This window comes from Erpetoichthys calabaricus, chromosome 3 (assembly GCF_900747795.2).
Source record: "Erpetoichthys calabaricus chromosome 3, fErpCal1.3, whole genome shotgun sequence".
Classification (NCBI taxonomy): domain Eukaryota; kingdom Metazoa; phylum Chordata; class Cladistia; order Polypteriformes; family Polypteridae; genus Erpetoichthys; species Erpetoichthys calabaricus.
This window is the reverse complement of record NC_041396.2, coordinates 12404171-12426016: the sequence shown is the minus strand read 5'-3', so window position 1 is coordinate 12426016 and position 21846 is coordinate 12404171. Positions and strand designations below refer to the sequence as shown.

Genomic DNA, 21846 nt, shown 5'->3' with positions numbered 1-21846 from the left:
TCTTTAAGAAGGGGGATCGGAGGGTGTGTTCCAACTACAGAGGGATCACACTCCTCAGCCTCCCTGGAAAAGTCTATTCAGGGGTCCTGGAGAGGAGGGTCCGTCGGATAGTCGAACCTAGAATTCAGGAGGAACAGTGTGGTTTTCGTCCTGGTCGCGGAACAGTGGACCAGCTCTATACCCTTAGCAGGGACCTGGAGGGTGCATGGGAGTTTGCCCAACCAGTCTACATGTGTTTTGTGGACTTGGAAAAGGCATTCGACCGTGTCCCTCGGGGAATCCTGTGGGGGGTACTCCGAGAGTATGGGGTACCGCCCCCCCTGATAAGGGCTGTTCAGTCCCTGTACGATCGGTGCCAGAGCTTGGTCCGCATTGCCGGCAGTAAGTCAAACCCATTTCCAGTGAGAGTTGGACTCCGCCAGGGCTGCCCTTTGTCACCGATTCTGTTCATAACTTTTATGGACAGAATTTCTAGGCGCAGCCAGGGCATTGAGGGGGTCCGGTTTGGTGGGCTCAGGATTGGGTCACTGCTTTTTGTAGATGATGTTGTCCTGTTTGCTTCATCAGGCCGTGATCTTCAGCTCTCTCTGGATCAGTTCGCAGCCGAGTGTGAAGCGGCTGGGATGGAATCAGCACCTCCAAATCCGAGACCATGGTCCTCAGCCGGAAAAGGGTGGAGTGCCCTCTCAGGGTTGGTAGCGAGATCCTGCCTCAAGTGGAGGAGTTCAAGTATCTCGGGGTCTTGTTCACGAGTGAGGGAAGAATGGAGCGTGAGATCGACAGGCGGATCGGTGCGGCATCCACAGTAATGCGGGCATTGCATTGGTCTGTCATGGTGAAAAAGGAGCTGAGCCGCAAGGCGAAGCTCTCAATTTACCAGTCGATCTATGTTCCTACCCTCACCTATGGTCATGAACTATGGGTAGTGACCGAAAGAACGAGATCGTGAATACAAGTGGCTGAAATGAGTTTCCTCCGCAGGGTGTCTGGGCTTTCTCTTAAAGATAGGGTGAGAAGCTCAGTTATCCGGGAGGGGCTCAGAGTAGAGCCGCTGCTCCTCCGCAACGAGAGGAGTCAGATGAGGTGACTCGGGCATCTGATCAGGATGCCTCCTGGACACCTCCCTGGTGAGGTGTTCCGGGCACGTCCAACCGGGAGGAGGCCCCAGGGAAGACCCAGGACACGCTGGAGGGACTATGTCTCCCGGCTGGCCTGGGAACGCCTTGGGATTCTCCCGGAAGAGCTAGAAGAAGTGGCCGGGGAGAGGGAAGTCTGGGCATCTCTGCTCAAGCTGCTGCCCCAGCGACCCGACTTCGGATAAGCGGGAGACAATGGATGGATGGATGGAAATTAATAAATTCTACCTCTTATTTACATGACAACTTGAAAAACATAAACTTTACCATTTTAAAAGCGAACAACACTTAGTTCCCATTGTCCTCCCCACTTGATTCTTACATGCTGACAGCTCTGGTGCTGAGTACTTGATTTTATTTTAATAATATAAAAGATAACTAGCCAACCCGCGGCATATATGTATTGATGGGTGAATACTTCCTGAAAGACACAGTTGTCCAAATGGGTTTGGTTTTGAGGATACGACTGTGGGTGAACGAAAAGGTGTAACTCTGGAGAAGGCAACATACAATACAGCGTTTTACACGCTGCATACAGCGATTCACATCCGCGACAAATATGATTCTTCTTAGATGGTGCTGTCGCGTCCACCCTCGCTCTCGAAGCATACACACTGCCTGGTCATGTGCCCGCTCGCAAGAGAAACTCAAGGAGACCCGCCCACCAACTCTAAGACCGTGGCGTGTAAAACAGTTTGCGATGGTGGACGCGGTCGTGCGTCATAACCGAAAAGAATACAATGGAACCTTGGTTCACAACCATAATTCATTCCAAAACTCTGGTCGTAAACCGATTTGGTCGTGAACCGAAGCAATTTCTCCCCTAGGACTGTATGTAAATACAATTAATCAGTTCCAGACTGTACGAACTGTATGTAAATGTATATTTTAAGCTTTTAAGCACAAATATAGTTAATTAAACCATAGAAAGCACAGCGTAATAGTAAACTAAATGTAAAAACATTGAATAACACTGAGAAAACCTTGAACAACAGAGAAAACTAACGCTGCAATAGTTTGCGCTATAGCGCTACCAACTGCTGGCTAAAAACTTTTTTTTTTAATGAGTTTTAAGCACAGGGAAAAAAATGAACATTTGAAAAAATCCATAATTTAATAAGCCACAAAGAAAAGTAACATTGCAACAATGCACACTATGAACCGATCGCTGTAAACAGAAGTGAAAACAAAATCAAGCCCAGTGCATTCTTTAACTGCCTTCCTACCTTATGAGTCCAGCCGCCTCTCTCTCGCGCTGCCTGTGTGTGTGCGTTTGTCTCTCTCTGGCGCTGCCTGTGTGTGTGCGCGGTTCTCTCTCTCGGGCTGCCTGTGTGTGTGTGCCTCTGTCTCTCTCTGGTGCTGCCTGTGTGTGTGCGTGGCTCTCTCTCTTGCACTGCCTGTGTGTGAACCGAGGTTCCACTGAGGTTGACTAATGAAAAATCAGCGTGGCTCAGAGGTGCATGTGGAGTCTAGCAGAGACGAACGTGAATGACGCCTGGTGTTGTGAGTTGCTGCGTCCAAGTTGGTGGGCGTGACTCGGCGAGTTGTCGTCGTATCCAATGACGTCGTGTTTTGTGAGTTGCTGCGTCCGAGTTGGTGGGCGTGGCTCTGCAAGTTTTCGTCGTATCTAATGGTCTTAGAGTTGGTGGGCGTGGCTGTCTTGCGTGCTTTCCATGGGTGGCTACTTGTTGGCGGCTTAGTGAATTATTTATATAGATGAGTGTCGCAGCGGGTGTCAGTGATGGAGACTGAACAGCCTTGGACATCACCTCACTACAGAGACCACCACCTGTGCTTAGGTGTTTTGTCGGTGCAGCTCTTTCCATATTTTTACACTGTGAACAAATAGATCAGATTAGATTAGATAAACTTTATTAATCCCATAGAGAAATTTGAATGCATAAAGCAGCAGAAACATAAAAAAAGGGATAAAGACTCCCAGGACAGATAACACATTCAATCAGTCAAGCAACAAATCTCTCTAGTATAAAAAAAAATCCTGGAAAGGAAAAGCAGGGCGATGAGACGTGATCTTCTTGGAAGTTCTCAGAAGACACTTAAAAAAAGCGTATAAGGACAATACGTTCTAGATGAAACATCAACAACTAAGCAAAGAAGAAAGAGCAGCGCGGAGAAAAGAGACTCAAAAGCATTTGAAAGAAAAAAAGGCAGATAAGAGATTATACAAGCAGTGGAATTCGGAAGGCTCAAACAAATGATGGCGCGACACACATGCAGAGAAAGGTACAGAATATGAAAGTAGTAAAATTCGAAAGTATTGTAGCGTCCCAGTCAGGTTGAAGCCATTTTTGTTTTAAGTGACTGGTAGGTCCGGTTGAGGGAGGGCGGAGTACAGCACGGAAGACTGAGAGAGGGGTATTGATTGATGCAGTAAGGGGGGCAAGACCCAAGAGAGAAGGGTTTGGAGAGTAGAAAACAAAGTAAAACGTCATAAAGATGTTCAAAAACGAGGGGGTGAAACACAGGTTAGACATAATGAAAACAGTGGAATTCAAAAGACACAAAAAAACGTAGGCACGATATACATACAGAGCAAGTTACAGAATACAAAAGCAGCAATATTCGAAAGTATCAAAACAAGATAAAGATCGCATTAGCGCTAAAAAAGAGAAATTATTACTTGGTGAAATAACGGAAAGGCGAATACAGATCAAATATATGGACATAGGTGATATGTCAGAAGTATGGAAATATTGTAAGGATTTGAAGTTTAAGTCAGAGACTTGTAGATCGTCTAATTCGTGTTGCCATCAGGGAAAAGTAGTGTTTCTACACAATGAGGAGGCGTATCCAAGAGAATTAAAAAATGTGATGTTTGGGAAAAGTGAAATCCACAAACAGTCAGTCAGTCAGTCAGTCAGTCAGTCAGTCATTTCCCAACCCACTATATCCGAAAACAGGGTCAAGGGGGTCTGCTGGAACCAATCCCAGACAGCACAGGGCACAAGTCAGGAACAACCCCGGGCAGGGCATCAGCACTCCGCACAATCTACAAACACTACAGGACAAAATATATGAGTCTACAATAATATTTTCGCCTTTGCATGATTCAATGAACAAAACGTAGATTTAGATAGATAGATAGATAGATAGATAGATAGATAGATAGATAGATAGATAGATAGATAGATAGATAGATAGATAGATAGATAGATAGATAGATAGATAGATAGATAGATAGATAGATAGATAGATAGATAGACATTTAAATATATAAATAAAAAAAAATCCATGTCCACGTTGTAAAAGTAAGTGTGTCCAGGTAACGAATCCACATAAAATAAAGTGATAGGAGTGATCAATAAAAAAGAGAAAAATAAAAGTACAAAAATAAAGCTGTACACGGAGCTGCTGAAAAGGCTGCCACTCTCGGTGGCGCCTGAGTCAAGGGCTCCCTAAGGAGCAGAGGTTTACACAATAATGGACCAAATGCTATGAGAATCTGTGTTTCTGCAACAGTTAAAGCAACGACAAGTTTAATCTCAAAGAAAACACAATTCGGTCAGGTGTATATTTATGATTATGTAGAAGTGATGCAAATTTTAACAGGCGACAAGAAAGGTAATGCAGTATATATTCCGCGAATAACATTACACACCAAAGGAGATCTTGATATGCCATTCGTATTAAAATGTCTACAGTTTCCCGTGAGAACAGCTTTTGCTATGACAATTAACAAATCACAGGGACAAACATTCGAAAAAGTTGTTTTATTTATTAGAGAGAAAGAAACAATATTCACTCACGGGCAGTTATACATTGCGTTGTCACAATGTAAGTCCAAACACGGAATCAAAATTCAATGCGATTTTGAAGAAAAGGTAATTCCAAATATTGTTTTTAATGAAGCTTTAAAGTAAAAGTTCAAATAATGAAATTGAAACAATTCCAAAGGAAAAAAAAGCTTTTAAAATTGTATATCCGATTAACCAAACACAGGGGTTGGGGAGCGAAGTGAGCAGGGGGAGGAGTCCCCTAGTAAATAAATAAATAAATAATAAACTTAACACGTACAGTGGGTGGAAGCATTGAATTGCCTGGTAGTAGTGCACAGAAAAGACCCCAAGACGCTCTTCTTAGCACACCGTGGTGGAATGAGCCTGTGGCTAAAAGGGCTCCAAGTGAAAGCACCACCTTGAGGGAAGAGGAGGATGGGAGCACGTGCTGTTGCAACACCCACCACATACCAAACCACTCGGATTGGGACCCAAGTGCAGCTGTGTAACACCCCAGCACCACACCGGAACAGTGACTGGAGTGCCAATCCTGCCACCAAGTTCTCCCTGCAAATTGGAGGACCTGCTTGCAGGGCTGATGCAGATTAACGTCATACTCAGACAATGATTATATTTTTATATTGTGTACATTAAAGAACCATCAACAACAAATCAAATCAAATTAATAATATATTGAACAACTGTTAGAAAAGTAAAGTTGAATAAATCGGACTCTGCAGCTGCATGAATAAAAGGTAAAATACCACCTCCGGTTAGCGGAAATAGCTCAAAAGTTGATAGAAATCTACATTTTGTACCTAATACTTGTATGCAAAATTTGGTTGACCGAAGTGAAAGCGAACTCAAGTTATCGTGTTTGCATACTGGCTGAGCGCTGAGAACAAATGCCAGTGCCGAAGTGGTACCCTATATACCCGACGAGGTAAGAAGGCGGTATCGTGGCAGCAGAGCCGGAACTAAGCAAAAAATGAAGCGGCTTGCGAGAAAGTGGCGTTTTAAGCCCTCGGTGCCTTCTGTGATTCTGGTATGTGAATTTCCCCTTGGGATTAATAAAGTATCTATCTATCTATCATCTATCTATCTATCTATCTATCTATCTATCTATCTATCTATCTATCTATCTATCTATCTATCTATCTATCTATCTATCTATCTATCTATCTATCTATCTATCTATCTATCTATCTATCTATCTACTGTGGTGGATGGCTGGGACCCTTGAACCATCAGGATGCCTCCACGCTGGTAGCACCAGGGGAACAAGTGTTGCCAGAGCATTACCTCCCCCGGAATGTTAGATGGCAGCCCCCCTGGGTTGTAGCCGGCGCCTCGGACTCCCGCAGGTAGTTTGGTACAGCGCTGCTGGGATCTGCATTTGCCACCAGGGGGTGCTACAATTACTGCTGAGCCCTGGAGAGCAGCTCTTCCGTCACACCGACATCATCATCAGACACCTGGAGCACTTCCTGGTGGCCTTTATAAGGGGCCAGCAGACACTACACCGGGAGCCAGAGTCGGGAGGAGGAGGACGAAGCTTGCTGAGGAGGAGTGGAGGAGGAACAAGGACTGAGAGATAAAGATAAGTAAAGAAAGTGTGTGTTTGGGCTGTTGGGGACACTGTAAATAAAAATCATATGTGCTTTAGTACTGGTGTCATTAGCGTCTGTCTGTGATCCGGGCTGGAATGTTCACAATACACAAACACATGCACAGACACACAGGCATAATTCCAAAAATGGCATTTTCGGACGCAGGGAGGTCTGAAATGTCGAGATTCGTCAAAATCTTTTGGACGATTATAATACTTTCTGCATACTTCGTATACGAGAAAGTGAAAAAGGAAGTAAAAAGGAACAATGGGCATACTGGCCAGTAGGATACAAGAGAGCGGCATTGAAGTAGCGTTGTGTCGTGTTGCACAAGCAAACCAGGAATTGAACAACTGAGCTGATGAAGCCGATTTTACAAATGACCTGCTGAGTGCGGGCATCATTAACAATAATAGAAACCATTTCAGGTGAATTAAACTTTAAAAAGAAGCTCACCATTAGTCCACTACAAAGAATCATGGGACCTTTCAGCAGAAAGAAACAAATCATTTGGCCGCCTGAGTGGCGAGACAGAACAATTCATATTATTGATGTTGTGATCCGCCAGTTTATTTTGTTTTTTGTATTCTCCTTAATTCTTAGCTGCCATGTTTCAACCAAAGTCGTGTTTCTTGTCTTTTTTGGTGCCATTTATTGATGTTAATGTTACTTTTCTTTAGTATTTGCTTTATTGCCAACGGCTATGTTATGTTCCTTGAGTTTTCTGGGTGGATCCCCAAAGAGATGGGACCACCTGCCAATCACCATCTGCAGCTGCCCTCTGCACTTTAAATATGGAGGGTCTCTCATAGTTCCTGGCGGTTCATCACACATACTCTTTGGAGTGGAGGGTTTAACTCGCGTGTGTTGCTGTGCTTGGAGCTATTTGGGGTTTGTGGATTTTTGAACCTGCGCTCCATTTTTGACTTCGGTTTTGATTTCTGTATTTGGACTGTGTTTGCCTTTTTATTCTCCACAGAGCTTCTTGTGCTGCAGAGCATATTTGTTGAAAATAAATCTTTTATTTTAGAAACATTCTTTGAGGGACTTTACGAGTCTATCCGGGGTTTTGATAGTAAATTCCCCCACTAGTGGGCAATTTTGGAAGTATTTATGGGACTTACGTGCTTTGGGGACTCCTAGTTCATAACATTAACATGTTGACTGCTAAATACGATTTGACTCATATCAGACGATCTATGGACAGACACAGCCTGTGAGTTATCTCGTAAACTGTCTTTGGCACTGTAATGTGCAAAATGTATGCATTTTTTGTTAAAATATTATTAACATTCAGTTCTGAAAAAAAGCAGCGTGCATTGTAAACAGTACAACGCATTACCACAATTCTTTAGAAAGCATTTGATAAGTCGCCACATGAGAGGTTGGCCATCATACTAAAAGAAATGGCACTTCAGGGTGTGGTGTGTAGATGGGGGCAGAATTGGCTCAGACACAGGAAGCTGAGGGTGATGATGGTGTGAGGAATTGGCCGATGTTAAGAGTGGTGACCAGCAGGGGTCAGTGTTAGGGCCACTGCTATTTTAAATATATAGAAATGATTTAGATACAACCCCAATTCCAATGAAGTTGGGACGTTGTGTAAAACGTAAATAAAAACAGAATACAATGATTTGCAGATCCTTTTCAGCCTATATTCAATTGAATACACTACGAAGACAAGATATCGAATGTTCAAACTGATAAACTTTATTGTTGTTTTGCAAATCTTCACTCATTTTGAATTTGATGCCTGCAACACGTTCCATAAAAGCTGGGACAGGGTCATGTTTACCACTGTGTTATATCACTTTTCCTTTTAACAACACTCAATAAGCGTTTGGGAACTGAGGACACTAACGGTTGAAGTTGTGTAGGTGGAATTCTTTCCCATTCTTGCTTGATTGTACAACTTCAGTTGCTCAACAGTCCGGGGTCTCTGTTGTCGTATTTTGCGCTTCATAATGCGCCACACATTTTCAATGGGAGACAGGTGTGGACTGCAGGCAGGCCAGTCTAGTACCCGCACTCTTTTACTACGAAGCCACGCTGTTGTAACACATGCAGAATGTGGCTTTGCATTGTCCTGCTGAAATAAGCAGGGATGTCCCTGAAAAAGACGTCGCTTGGATGGCAGCATATGTTGCTCCAAAACCTGTATGTACCTTTCAGCATTAATGGTGCCTTCACAGATGTGCAAGTTGCCCATGCCATGGACACTAACACACCCCCATACCATCACAGATGCTGGCTTTTGAACTTTGCACTGATAACAATCCGGATGGTCCTTTCCCTCTTTGGCCTGGAGGACACGACGTCCATGATTTCCAAAAACATTTTGAAATGTGGACTCGTCAGACCACAGCACACTTTTCCACTTTGCGTCAGTCCATCTCAGATGAGCTCGTGCCCAGAGACGCCGGCGGCGTTTCTGGGTGTTGTTGATATATGGCTTTCGCTTTGCATCATAGAGTTTTAACTTGCACTTGTAGATGTAGCGACAATCTGTGTTAACTGACAATGGTTTTCTGAAGTATTCCTGAGCCCACGTGGTAATATCCTTTACAGAATGATGTCGGTTTTTAATGCAGTGCCGCCTGAGGGATCGAAGGTCACGGGCATCCAGTGTTGGCATTCGGCCTTGCCGCTTACGTGCAGAGATTACTCCAGATTCTCTGAATCTTTTGATGATATTATGGACAGTAGATGATGAAACCCCTAGATTCCTTGCAAATGTACGTTGAGAAACGTTGTTCTTAAACTGCTGGACTATTTGCCCACGCAGTTGTTCACAAAGTGGTGAACCTCGCCCCATCCTTGCTTGTGAACGACTGAGCCTTTTGGGGATGCTCCTTTAATACCCAATCATGACAAACACCAGTTTCCAATTAACCCGTTCACCTGTGGAATGTTCAAAACAGGCGATTTTTGAACATTCCTCAACTTTCCCAGTCTTTTGCTGCCCCTGTCCCAGCGTTTTTGGAAAATGTTGCAGGCGTCAAATTCAAAATGAGTGAAGATTTGCAAAACAACAATAAAGTTTATCAGTTTGAACATTCGATATCTGGTCTTTGTAGTGTATTCAACTGAATGTAGGTTGAAAAGGATTTGCAAATCATTGTATTCTGTTTTTATTTACGTTTTACACAAGTCCCAACTTCACTGGAATTGAGGTTGTAGTAATATAAGTAATGAGCTGGTTTAGTTTGCAGATGATACCAAGATAGGTGGATCAGCAGATAATTTAGAATTTGTGGAGTCAGAGGGACTTGGACAGCAGACAGGCTTGGGCAGATTTGAGGCAGTTAAAATTTTATTTCAGTAAGTGTAAAGTATTACATGTAGAAAGTGAAAATGTGAGATTTGAATAAACAATGGGAGGTCTAAAACAAGAAAGTACACCTTATGACAAGGATTTAGGAGTCATAGTGGACTTGACACTATGAACTGCCATTAAGTCATTCTTAAGTCATTAAGAAGGAAAACAGAATGTCAGGTTATATAGCGCCTTGATGTGTGGAGTACAAGTCACAGGAGGTTCTACTGAAGCTTTATAACACGCTGGTGAGGCCTCATCTAGAGTACTGGGTGCAGTTTTGGTCTCCAAAAGGACACAACAGCACAAGAAAAAGACCAGAGAAGAGCAACTAGGCTGATTAAAGGGCTACAGAGGATTAGAAACTTGGTGGATTGGCAGATAATCTCGAATCTGCTGAATGATCACAGAAGGACTTGGACAGCATACAGGCTTGGGCAGATTTGAGGCAATTGATATTTAATGTCAGTAAATGTAAAGTATTACACATAGGAAGTGAAATTGTGAGATTTGGATAAACAATGGGACGTCTAAAATATGAAAGTACATTCTCATTTCCGACACACCTGAATTCTTCTTCTCAGCTCCCTTTAATGAAATTTAATGTCAGTAAATGTAAAGTATTATACGTAGGAAGTAAAAAGGTGAAGTTTGAATACACAATGGGTGGTCAGAAATTCGAGAGTCTACCTTATGAGAAGGATCTAGGAGTCATACTGGACTCTAAGTTATCGACTTCCCAACAGTGTTCAGAAGCCATTAAGAAGGCTAACAGAATGTCAGGTTATATAGCGCCTTGATGTGTGGAGTACAAGTCACAGGAGGTTCTGCTCGAGCTTTATAACACACTGGTGAGGCCTCATCTGGAGTTCTGGGTGCAGTTTTGGTATCCAGGGTACAAAAAGGACATAACAGCACTAGAGAAAGTCCAGAGAAGAGCGACAAGGTTGATTAGAGGACTACAGGGGATGAGTTATGAGGAAAGATTAAAAGAGCTGAGCCTTTACAGTTTAAGTAAAAAAAAGATTAAGAGGAGACCTGAGTGAAGTGTTTAAAATTATGAAGGGAATTAGTCCAGTGGATCGAGACTAGGACTTTAAAAGGAGTTCATCAAGAACACGGGGACACAGTTGGAAACTTGTTAAGGGGAAATTTCACACTAACATTAGAAAGTTTTTCTTAACACAGACAACTATAAACATTTGGAATAAGCAACCAAATAGTGTGGTGGATAGTGGGACATTAGGGACTTTCAAAACTCGAATTGATGTTATTTTGGAAGAACTAAGTGGACAGGACTGGCAAGCTTTATTGAGCTGAATGGCTTGTTCTCATCCGGATTGTTCTAATGTTTACGCGAATAAGCTTGAGAGAAGTAGTACCAGTGAAGATATGTTCAAACACGCAGATACAGAGAAAAGACGCTGAAGGCTACACGCAGGGCAATAGACATCAAATGTTTTTAAAATATTCTATTACTTGTCTCTGACTAGTCAAACATAACACTCCACTGCTTCTTTAGAAACTCAAAATCATCGAAAACAAACAGCCATGCAAGAATAATATAAAAAGATGAAGCTGACTGAATCATTTGGCTCAGTTCTTCATTTTTCTTTCAAATGTATGACAAACTGGGAAACAATGAAGTGCATACCGATGAGTCGTGTCTGACAAGCAGCTTATGGAAGGGGCTGTTGTGCCGCGATGAGGCTTTCCTCTCAGAGGATGAGAACAGCATGGCACTCGGCTTTTCTTCAATGTTCAACTCTGTGTCCCCTTCTGTAGTAAAATTAAAAAAAAAAATAATAGAAAATAAAAATGAAAGTTGTTGTTAATTCTGGTTATTTTTTTATATTTTGCAGTGCCTTATATTCATTCCCCCTTGGCGTTTGTCCTGTTTTGTCACATTACAATCTGGAATTTAAATGGATTTCAATTTGGATTTTATGTAATGGACTTAATAATAAAGTCCAAATTGTTGAAGTGGAATGAAAATAAAATACCTTGTGCATTGACTATACTTCCCCTTGGGGTTAATAAAGTATCTATCTATCTATCTATCTATCTATCTATCTATCTATCTATCTATCTATCTATCTATCTATCTATCTATCTATCTATCTATCTATCTATCTATCTATCTATCTATCTATCTGTCTGTCTGTCTGTCTGTCTGTCTGTCTGTCTGTCTGTCTGTCTGTCTGTCTGTCTGTCTGTCTGTCTGTCTGTCTATCTATCTATCTATAAAAAAATCGAGAGTGGTCTCCCCTCAGCTTTCGTATACTCAGATATGGGGATGGATATTTAAGGAGTAAACCACAAGACAATGATTACATTTTTATGTTATGTACATCAAAGAACCATCAACAACAAATCAAATTAAATTAATAATATATTGAGCAATTATTATAAAAGTAAAGTTGAATAAATCAGACTCTGCAGCTGCATGAATAAAAAAAGTGTCACTTACGGTTAGTGGAAATAGCCCAAAAGTTGATAGAAATCTGTGTTTTGTACCTAATACTTGTATGCAAAATTTGGTTGACCGAAGTGAAAGAGTACTCAAGTTATCGTGTTTATACACACACACACACACACACAGACATAATTGCAAAAATGGTATTTTCTGACTCAGGGAGGTCTAAAACGTCGAGATTCATTTAAATCTCAAAATCTAATTTTTGGACGATTCCAATACTTTCCCTACGAGAAAATAAATCGGATTCAGGAAGGTCTAAAACTTAGAGATTCATCAAAAATTCTAAATCAGATTTTTGGACAATTACAATACTTTCCCTAGGAAAAAGTAAATCAGATTCAGGGAGGTCTAAAACATCGAGATTCATCAAAATCTCAAAATATAATTTTTATAGTTTTACAATACTTTCCCTATACTCTGTATACGAGAAATTCAGGGAGGTCTAAAACGTCGAGACTCATTAAAATCTCGAAAATCATATTTTTGGACGATTACAATACTTTCCCTAGGAAAAAGTAAATCAGATTCAGGGAGGTCTAAAACATCGAGATTCATCAAAATCTCAAAATATTATTTTTATAGTTTTACAATACTTTGTATATGAGAAATTCAGGGAGGTCTAAAACATCAAGATTCTTAAAATCTCAAAATCATATTTTTGGACGATTACAATACTTTCCCTAGGAGAAAGTAAATCAGACACGGGGAGGTCTAAAACGTCGAGATTCATCAAAATCTCGAGGTCAAAGTTTTGGATGATTATATACTCCATATACGAGAAAGTAAAGAAGAAAAACTGAGAAGTTGTGAGTGCATATTTATTCATCCCCTTTGCTATGAAAAACCTGAATAAGATTTTGTCTAACCAATTAACTTGAGCAGTCACATACTGTAAGTAGTTGATTAGGGTCCACCTGTGTGCCATCAAAGTGTCACATGATCAGTCACATGACATCTGTTCTGGAAGGCCCCCTGACTCTGCAACACCACAAGGCAAGCAATATGAAGACCAAGGAGTACTCCAAACAGGCCAGAGACAAAGTTGTGCAGAAGTAGAGATCAGGGTTGTGTTATAAAGAGATCAATATAAATAAAATTTATTATTATTATTATTATTATCCCAAACTTTGAATATTTCATGGTGCGTCATTAAAGTCATTATAACAGAATGGAATGAATATGGCACCACTACAAGTCTGGCAAAGGAAGGCCACCCATCAAAACTCACAAACCAGGCAAGGAGGGCATTTATGAGAGATGCAACAAAGACACCACAGATAACACTGAAGGAGCTGCAAAGATCTACAGCGGAGATGGGGATATCTGTCTATAGGACCACTATAAGCCGCACACTTTACAGAGTGGGGGCTTTATAGACAAGTAGCCATCCACTGCTTAAAGAAAAAAATTAAGAAAACAAATTTGGAGTTTGCCCATCAGCATGTAGAGGACTCCCCAAATACATGGAAGAATGTCCTCTGGTCGGATGAGACTAAAATTGAACTTTTTAGCCATGATGGGTGCAAACCAAACACTTCCCATCACCCCGAGAACTCCATTCCCACAGTAAAGCATGGTGGTGGCAGCATCACGCTGTTGGGGACAAGAGAACTGGTGAGGACTGAAGGAAAGATAGATGGAACTAAATACGGGGCAATTCTTGAGGAAGACCTGTTTGAGTCTGCCAGAGAATTGAGACTGGGACAAAGGTTCACCTTTCCAGCAGGACAATGAATGACCCTCAATATACTGGTAAAGCGAAACTGGAAGGGTTTAAAGGAACACTTTCAAATGTCTTGGAATGTTCTTGTCAAAGCCCAGACCTCAATCCAACGGAGAATCTGTGGCAGGCCTTGAAGATGGCTGGACACCAGCACAACCCACCAAACTTGAAGGAGCTGGAGAAGTCTGAACTTGAGGAATGGACGGCAGTACCAGTGGTGAGATGTGCTCAGCTAATAGAGACATTCAACAAGAGGGCTCTAGAAAGGGGTGAATACTTATGCACACTCAGGATTTCTGTTTTGGATTTGTCTTAATAATTGTTTGTGTCACAATAAAAAAATGTTTTTGCACCTGCAAATTAATAGGTATGTTATGTAATTCAAATTTGAATTCCAGGTTGTAATGCGACAAAATGGAACAAACAGTGAGGGGATACAAGGCACTGTATCTACATTAATAAATTTCTCTGTGGAACTTTGCACTTTTTTGTTTAGGCTCTGAGTTATGCTGATTCTACATTTGGTTTCATGTTTGTAATTTCAACATATCCATTCATTTTATAGCTCAAAGCTCAGTCTACAAGGCACAAAACCCCTGTTTTAAGGCAATGTGACTTGACCCAATTTTACCAGCGATCATCAGCCATGGCCCTCATTTACATAATCTTAGCGGCCCCCGTGACGATCAGTTGTCTGGTCTGACATACCCGGTAACTCACTGCAACAAGTCTACGCCTCGTTCAGACAAAATCAAACAGGTTTGCCTTTAGCTGTGACGGTGGGCTCTGTGTGCGTGAGAGTTGACAACCAATGAACGCTCATTCTGAAGTACCATTCATTTCATGCAGTGCCCAAGAATAAGGAATGCTGGTGTTTTGGACCACATAAGCAGAAGAGAAGCTCCTCTGTCTGATGTCTCACAGAATGGAAAAAAAAAAAGAAAATATAGGGCTGAGTTTGTGGCTGACCTCGCTGCACCCTTTAGCCTTCTGGTCAGCACCAGCTCCATCAAGCAGTACACTACTGCCTATCAGAAAAAGTGTCAAGCAAGACAGCTCTGAAAGATTGTCACCAAGTCATGTAACAGACCCAGAATTAAGGTGAAGCGAACGAAGCGACCGCTTCGCGCCCACAGCTGGAGGGGGTCCACTGCGCCCTCAGTATCAGTTTGCTTCGGGCCCAAAATTGTCTAGGGCCGGCTCTGTACGGTTACGGTTGTCAGTGTCAAACGGAAATCGTCAAAAAGTGATGGTTGTAGATGCCGGGAAAACGCATTTCTGCAGCTCAGAATGCAGGAAATCGCTTGGCGGCCAGGGCTCTGCCCCGGACCCCCTAGCTGCAGGGGTCGGCTCGATATCAGTTTGCTTCGGGTCCGAAATTGTCTAGGGCCGTCTCTGCATGTAAAGTCATGTAAATTAACTTAGCAATTTATGTCAAAATAATAAATGATGTATTAAATGATGTATTAATCATCAGACACAGCGAACAGGCAAGCAGGCATTGAGATTACAGGTAGATGTGACAGACACTAGCTAGACAGATACATCGGGAATCACTGTATCAATAGAGTGACAGAAAAAAACAGGGAGGGCAATCTATAATTGACAGACAGAGAAGGCACTAGACAGATAGATAATTGTATTATCTATACAGTAGTTTTATTTTATATTTACTGTATATATAACTCCAGTACTCCGTTACAAACAAATTAAATTCTTTCACCAGGATAGATTTACCTGATTTACATAAAATAATCTCTCAACTGAAACCCTCCACCTGCGTCCTTGACCCAATACCAACAAGTTTTTCAAAGAAGTATCAGGCGTGCTAATTGATGATGTTCTTGACATAGTAAATTCGTCATTAGATACGGGGATCTTCCCAGACTGTCTTAAGACTGCTGTAGTTAAACCCCTACTTAAGAAAAATAATCTTGACCCCTCTGCTCTTGAAAATTTTAGACCCATCTCTAACCTGCCTTTCTTAAGTAAAATTCTAGAGAAGGCAGTCATTATGCAGCTAAATGACCACCTCAATAAACCTGCTATTCTTGATAAATTTCAGTCAGGTTTTAGAATAAATCACAGCACAGAAACTGCACTCGTTAAAGTAGTCAATGACTTGCGGGTAAATGCAGACAGAGGCCATTTATCTGTTCTCATACTCCTAGATCTGAATGCCACATTTGACACCATTGATCATAATATTCTTAGAAATCACCTTAGTCAGTGGGTGGGCCTCTCTGGCAGTGTCTTAAATTGGTTTGAATCCTACCTGACAGGGAGAAAATTCTTTGTTAGTTGTGGTAATTACAACTCAAAGACACATGATATCCCATATGGTGGTCCACAAGGCTCTATCCTGGGTCTGCTGCTCTTCTCAATCTACATGCTTCCATTAGGTCAGATTATCTCAGGGCACAACGTGAGCTACCACAGCTATGCTGATGACACACAGCTGTACCTATCAGTAGCACCTGATGACCCCAATTCTCTTGATTCACTAACACAATGTCTTACTTGTATTTCTGAAAGGATGAATAGTAATTTTCTAAAGCTAAATAAAGAGAAAACTGAAATTTTAGTAATTGGCAATAATGGATACAATGAGGCTATTAGAAATAAACTGGATGCATTAGGATTAAAAGTCAAGATGGAGGTAAAAAGCTTAGGGGTAACTGTTGACTGTAATCTGAATTTTAAATCGCATATTAATCAGATCACTAGGACAGCATTTTTTCACTTAAGAAACATAGCAAAAGTTAGACCTCTTATATCATTGAAAGATGCGGAGCAATTAGTTCACACATTTGTTTTCAGTCGACTAGATTACTGTAACGCAATCCTCTCAGGACTACCCAAGAAAGACATAAATCGCTTGCAACGAGTGCAGAATGCAGCTGCTAGAATCCTTACCAGGAAAAGAAAATCTGAGCACATCTCTCCAGTTTTGATGTCACTACACTGGTTACCTGTGTCATTCAGGATTGACTTTAAAATACTGCTTATAGTTTATAAAGCCTTAAATAATCTCGCCCCATCTTATATATCGGAATGTCTGACGTCTTATATTCCAAATCGTAACCTCAGATCCTCAACTGAGTGTCTCCTTAGAACTCCAAGAGCAAAAACTTAAAAGTAGTGGTGAGGTGGGCGGCCTTCTGCTGTTATGCACCTAAAATCTGGAATAGCCTGCCAATAGGAATTTGCCAGGCTAATACAGTGGAGCATTTTAAAAAAAATGTTAAAAACACATTACTTTAACATGGCCTTCTCATAACTTCATTGTAATTTAATCCTGATACTCTGTATATTCAATTCATTGTAATAACTATTCATGGTGGCTCTAAAATCCGTACTAACCCCTACTCTCTCTTCTGTTTCTTTTTCCGGTTTCTTTGTGGTGGCGGCTTGTGCCACCACCATCTACTCAAAGCTCCGTGATGTTCCAACAGTGATGGATTAAAAGCCAGAAGTCTGCATGACCATCATCATCAAGTCCTTCCGTGAGAACCTAAATACAAAGACGATTGTTCATTTATATTAGGTAGAATGCCCAGAGGGGACTGGGTGATCTCGTGGCCTGGAACCCCTGCAGATTTTATTTTTTTCTGTCCTCCCTGGCCATCGGACCTTACTCTTATTCTATGTTAATTAATGTTGTCTTATTTTAATTTCTTACTTTGTCTTTTATTTTTCTTTTCTTCATTATGTTAAGCACTTTGAGCTACTTTTTTTATATGAAAATGTGCTATATACTGTAAATAAATGTTGTTGTTGTTGTTATGTGTATTTTTTATCTCAGTTATAGATAGATGGTCAAGTGTCCGCAAACATTTTTGCCATTTAGTGTATTGTTGTTGCAATAATTGTGACATTGAGCAGAATATGGATTTATTTTGCACAATTTATTAGCAAAATGGACACTTTGAAAACTTCTTTCATATGAGCACTTGCCTTGCCTTGTTCACTCGCTCTTCTCCTGGTACATTGGAAGAACGTACTTTCTTGAAGTTTCTTTATTGTGGCCCTAAAGTTCCTACATTTAAAATGATTCTTTCTGCCTACTCATTTGTGGGAATCTGGAAGAAGCCTAAATAGCTTTAAAAACGTACCTGGACGATGACATCCTGGGACATCAGAATTTACTGCTTAAATTGATGAGGCTGATGGACTGCATGGCCTCCTCTCATCTGTCATTATCTTATCGTTTCTTATCATCTTATCATTTGTCATTATCTTGTTGTTATCTTACGTTCCTTGTTCTTATGTATGATAACTCAAGTTGCTCATTTTTAAAGTCCATCCATCCATTTTCCAACCCGCTGAATCCGAACACAGGGTCACGGGGGTCTGCTGGAGCCAATCCCAGCCAACACAGGGCACAAGGCAGGAACCAATCCCGGGCAGGGTGCCAACCCACCGCAGGACACACACAAACACACCCACACACCAAGCACACACTAGGGCCAATTTAGAATCGCCAATCCACCTAACCTGCATGTCTTTGGACTGTGGGAGGAAACCGGAGCACCCGGAGGAAACCCACACAGACACGGGGAGAACATGCAAACTCATTTTTAAAGTGATTTTTTTAAATTTTTAAGTTTTTAATCCCACTACTATAGAAGATAAGGCATATAGACTTTACCTGAGGTGCACATGTTTGTTGAAATGCTGGGTTTTGCTTCCATGCAGGTACAGCAAGTATGGGCTTTCTTGCTTTTGTCTGAGAAGACAAGAAAAAAAAATCAAGTGGTAAAAAAAATCATTTTGATAAAGGAAGGAAAAGTTGATGAAAAAAAAAAAACGTCTATAGCGTAGCCTCCTTAGCATTACATTTTTTCTCTCGAAAAGACATAAAAAAAGTTGAATTTTTTGGCCTGAGAAATGACATTTTCTTTAAATCACCGTTCTTCTGTAACACTTGCAGAGTCAGAAATGTAGAAAGTATAATAATGATACAAATAATAATAATAATGAAAAATATTAGTAACACTGAAAATAATGCTAATACCGTATACACTGTAAAAATGTGTCATTTGTGCTGTATATCTTGAAGCAGGGTGAAATACACAATCCAGCATCACAGACTGGACAATAACAGTGTGATTCCTTGTGGATTTTCTTTTCAGACTGATCAGCTTTAGAGCAGCACACTGCAAATGTGCGATTGACGCGAACGTCTCTTTCAGAATCATCAGAATCCCTTTCGATTTCACTGTCTTTTCCAATGTCATTACTGCTCGGATCACCTGGGCTGCTGAAAAACGTTTCTTACGAGACACCATTGTGAAGAGAGGACAATCGCCCGGGTAACACTCGAGCCTGTCGCTTACACAGGACACGCCTCTATCATTTCCCGAGCGACGGTTTAGCACTAACGCCGTTGGCACTTTTACAGCCCGAGTAATCCTCGGTTCTAACGCTTACTCGAGATGCGTCAATACAATTGCTCAAATGATGCTTGGGACTAATGCTTTTAGCTCTGTTTTTACTGCCTGAGTTATGCTTGGGTCTAATGCTAAGGAGTGTAAACAGAAAACTGGTCAGTTGTATTACATAGAACAGGGGTCCTCAATCATGGTCCTGGAGGGCCGCAGTGGCTACGGGTTTTCTTTCCAGCCAGTTTCCCAATTTGACCTCAGTCCTTCCTGATAATGAAACTTGGTGTTTAACTATATGGCTTGTTAGCACTTTCATTCATCAAAGGCAAATTTAATTACATTGTACATCAGAGGTCCTCAATCACGGTCCTGTGGATCGCTCTTAGGAGCTCAGTGAATTCAAGCCTGGTACCGTGAGAGGATGCCACCTGTGCAATAAGTCCATTTGCTACTAAATATTCTACAGTCTTCTGTTAGTGGTATTATAACAAAGTGGATGCAATTGGGGAAAACAGTAACTCAGCCATGAAGTGGTAGGCCACATCAATTCACAGAGCAGAGATAGCACATGCTGAGGTGGGCAGAAGTCGCCAACTTCAATAGCTACAGACCTCCAAAAGCTCAAGAGCAGTGCAGCGTAGAGCGAGAGCTTCATGGAATGGGTCTCCATGGCCGAGCAGCTGCAGCCAAGCCTGACATAACCAAGAGCAATGCAAAGCGTCTGATGCAGTGGTGTAAAGGCCATTACCAGCCATTGGACTCTCAAGCAGTGCAGATGTGTCCTCTGGAGTGACAAATCACGCAATTCGATGGACGAGTCTGGCCAGGAGAATGGGACTCGCCTGACTGCATTGTGCCAAGTGTAAAGTTTGTTGGGGGTGGATTATGGTGTGGAGTTGGGCTTGGCCCCTTAGTTCCAGTGAAAGGAACTCTTAATGCTTCAGCATACAAAGTCATTTGGACAATTACATGCTCCCAACTTTGTGGGACCAGTTTGGTGGATGGCAACATGACTGCACACACCAGTGCACAAAGCAAGGTCTGTAAAGAAATGGAGGAGCAAGTTTGGTGTGGAGGAACTTGACTGGCCTGTACAGTGAGAGCCCTGACTGACCTCAACCTGATAGACCACCTTTGGGATGAATTCGAGTGGAGACTGCGAGCGAGCCAGGTCTTCTCGTCCAACATCAGTGCCTGACCTCACAAATGCTCTCCTGGTCACAAACTGCTTCACCACCTGAGGCCACAGGTACGCCACACCCTCGACCCTCTGCAGTTCGCATACCAGGAGAAGGTGGGAGCGGAGGATGCCATCATCTACATGCTACACCGATCCCTCTCCCACTTGGACAGAGGCAGTGGTTCTGTAAGAATTATGCTTCTAGACTTCTCTAGCGCCTTCAACACCATCCAACCTCTGCTCCTTAGGGACAAGCTGACAGAGATGGGAGTAGATTCATACCTGGTGACATGGATCGTGGACTATCTTACAGACAGACCTCAGTATGTGCGTATCGGGAACTGCAGGTCTGACATTGTGGTCAGCAACACAGGAGCGCCGCAGGGGACTGTACTTTCTCTGGTCCTGTTCAGCTTAAATACATCGGACTTCAAATACAACTCGGAGTCCTGCCACGTGCAGAAGTTCGCTGACGACACTGCTATCGTAGGCTGCATAAGGAGTGGGCAGGAGGAGGAGTATAGGAACCTCATCAAGGACTTTGTTAAATGGTGCAACTCAAACCACCTACACCTGAACACCAGCAAAACCAAGGAGCTGGTGATGGATTTTAGGAGGCCCAGGCCCCTCATGGACCCCGTGATCATCAGAGGTGACTGTGTGCAGAGGGTGCAGACCTATAAATACCTGGGAGTGCAGCTGGATGATAAACTGGACTGGACTGCCAATACTGATGCTCTGTGCAAGAGAGGACAGAGCCGACTATACTTCCTTAGAAGGCTGGCGTCCTTCAACATCTGCAATAAGATGCTGCAGATGTTCTATCAGACGGTTGTGGCGAGCGCCCTCTTCTACGCAGTGGTGTGCTGGAGAGGCAGCATAAAGAAGAGGGACACCTCACGTCTGAACAAACTGGTGAGGAAGGCAGGCTCTATTGTTGGCATGGAGCTGGACAGTTTGACATCCGTGGCAGAGCGACGGGCACTGAGCAGACTCCTGTCAATCATGGAGAATCCACTGCATTCACTGAACAGGATCATCTCCAGACAGAAGAGCAGCTTCAGCGACAGACTGCTGTCACCGTCCTGCTCCACTGACAGACTGAGGAGATTGTTCCTCCCCCAAACTATGCGACTCTTCAATTCTACCCGGGGGGGTAAACGTTAACATTATACAAAGTTGTCTTTTATACCTGCATTTTTTATTACTGTTTAATTTAATATTGTTTTTTTGTATCCGTATGCTGCTGCTGGAGTATGTGAATTTCCCCTTGGGATT

General features: G+C 42.1%; 1 protein-coding gene across 2 annotated transcripts in view; it reads right to left on the bottom strand.

Moving 5' to 3' along the window:
* The window catches only part of si:dkey-71h2.2 (low density lipoprotein receptor adapter protein 1), a 184330-nt gene that overhangs the window by 47202 nt on the left and 115282 nt on the right, over window positions 1-21846 (bottom strand). For both annotated transcript variants that reach the window (XM_051924490.1, XM_028796375.2), the window contains exons 6-7: window positions 18653-18730; window positions 11454-11578 (exon numbers count right to left, since the gene is read on the bottom strand). In XM_051924490.1, coding sequence (XP_051780450.1) covers window positions 11454-11578; window positions 18653-18730 — 203 coding nt within the window. The remainder of the gene's footprint in view (window positions 1-11453; window positions 11579-18652; window positions 18731-21846) is intronic.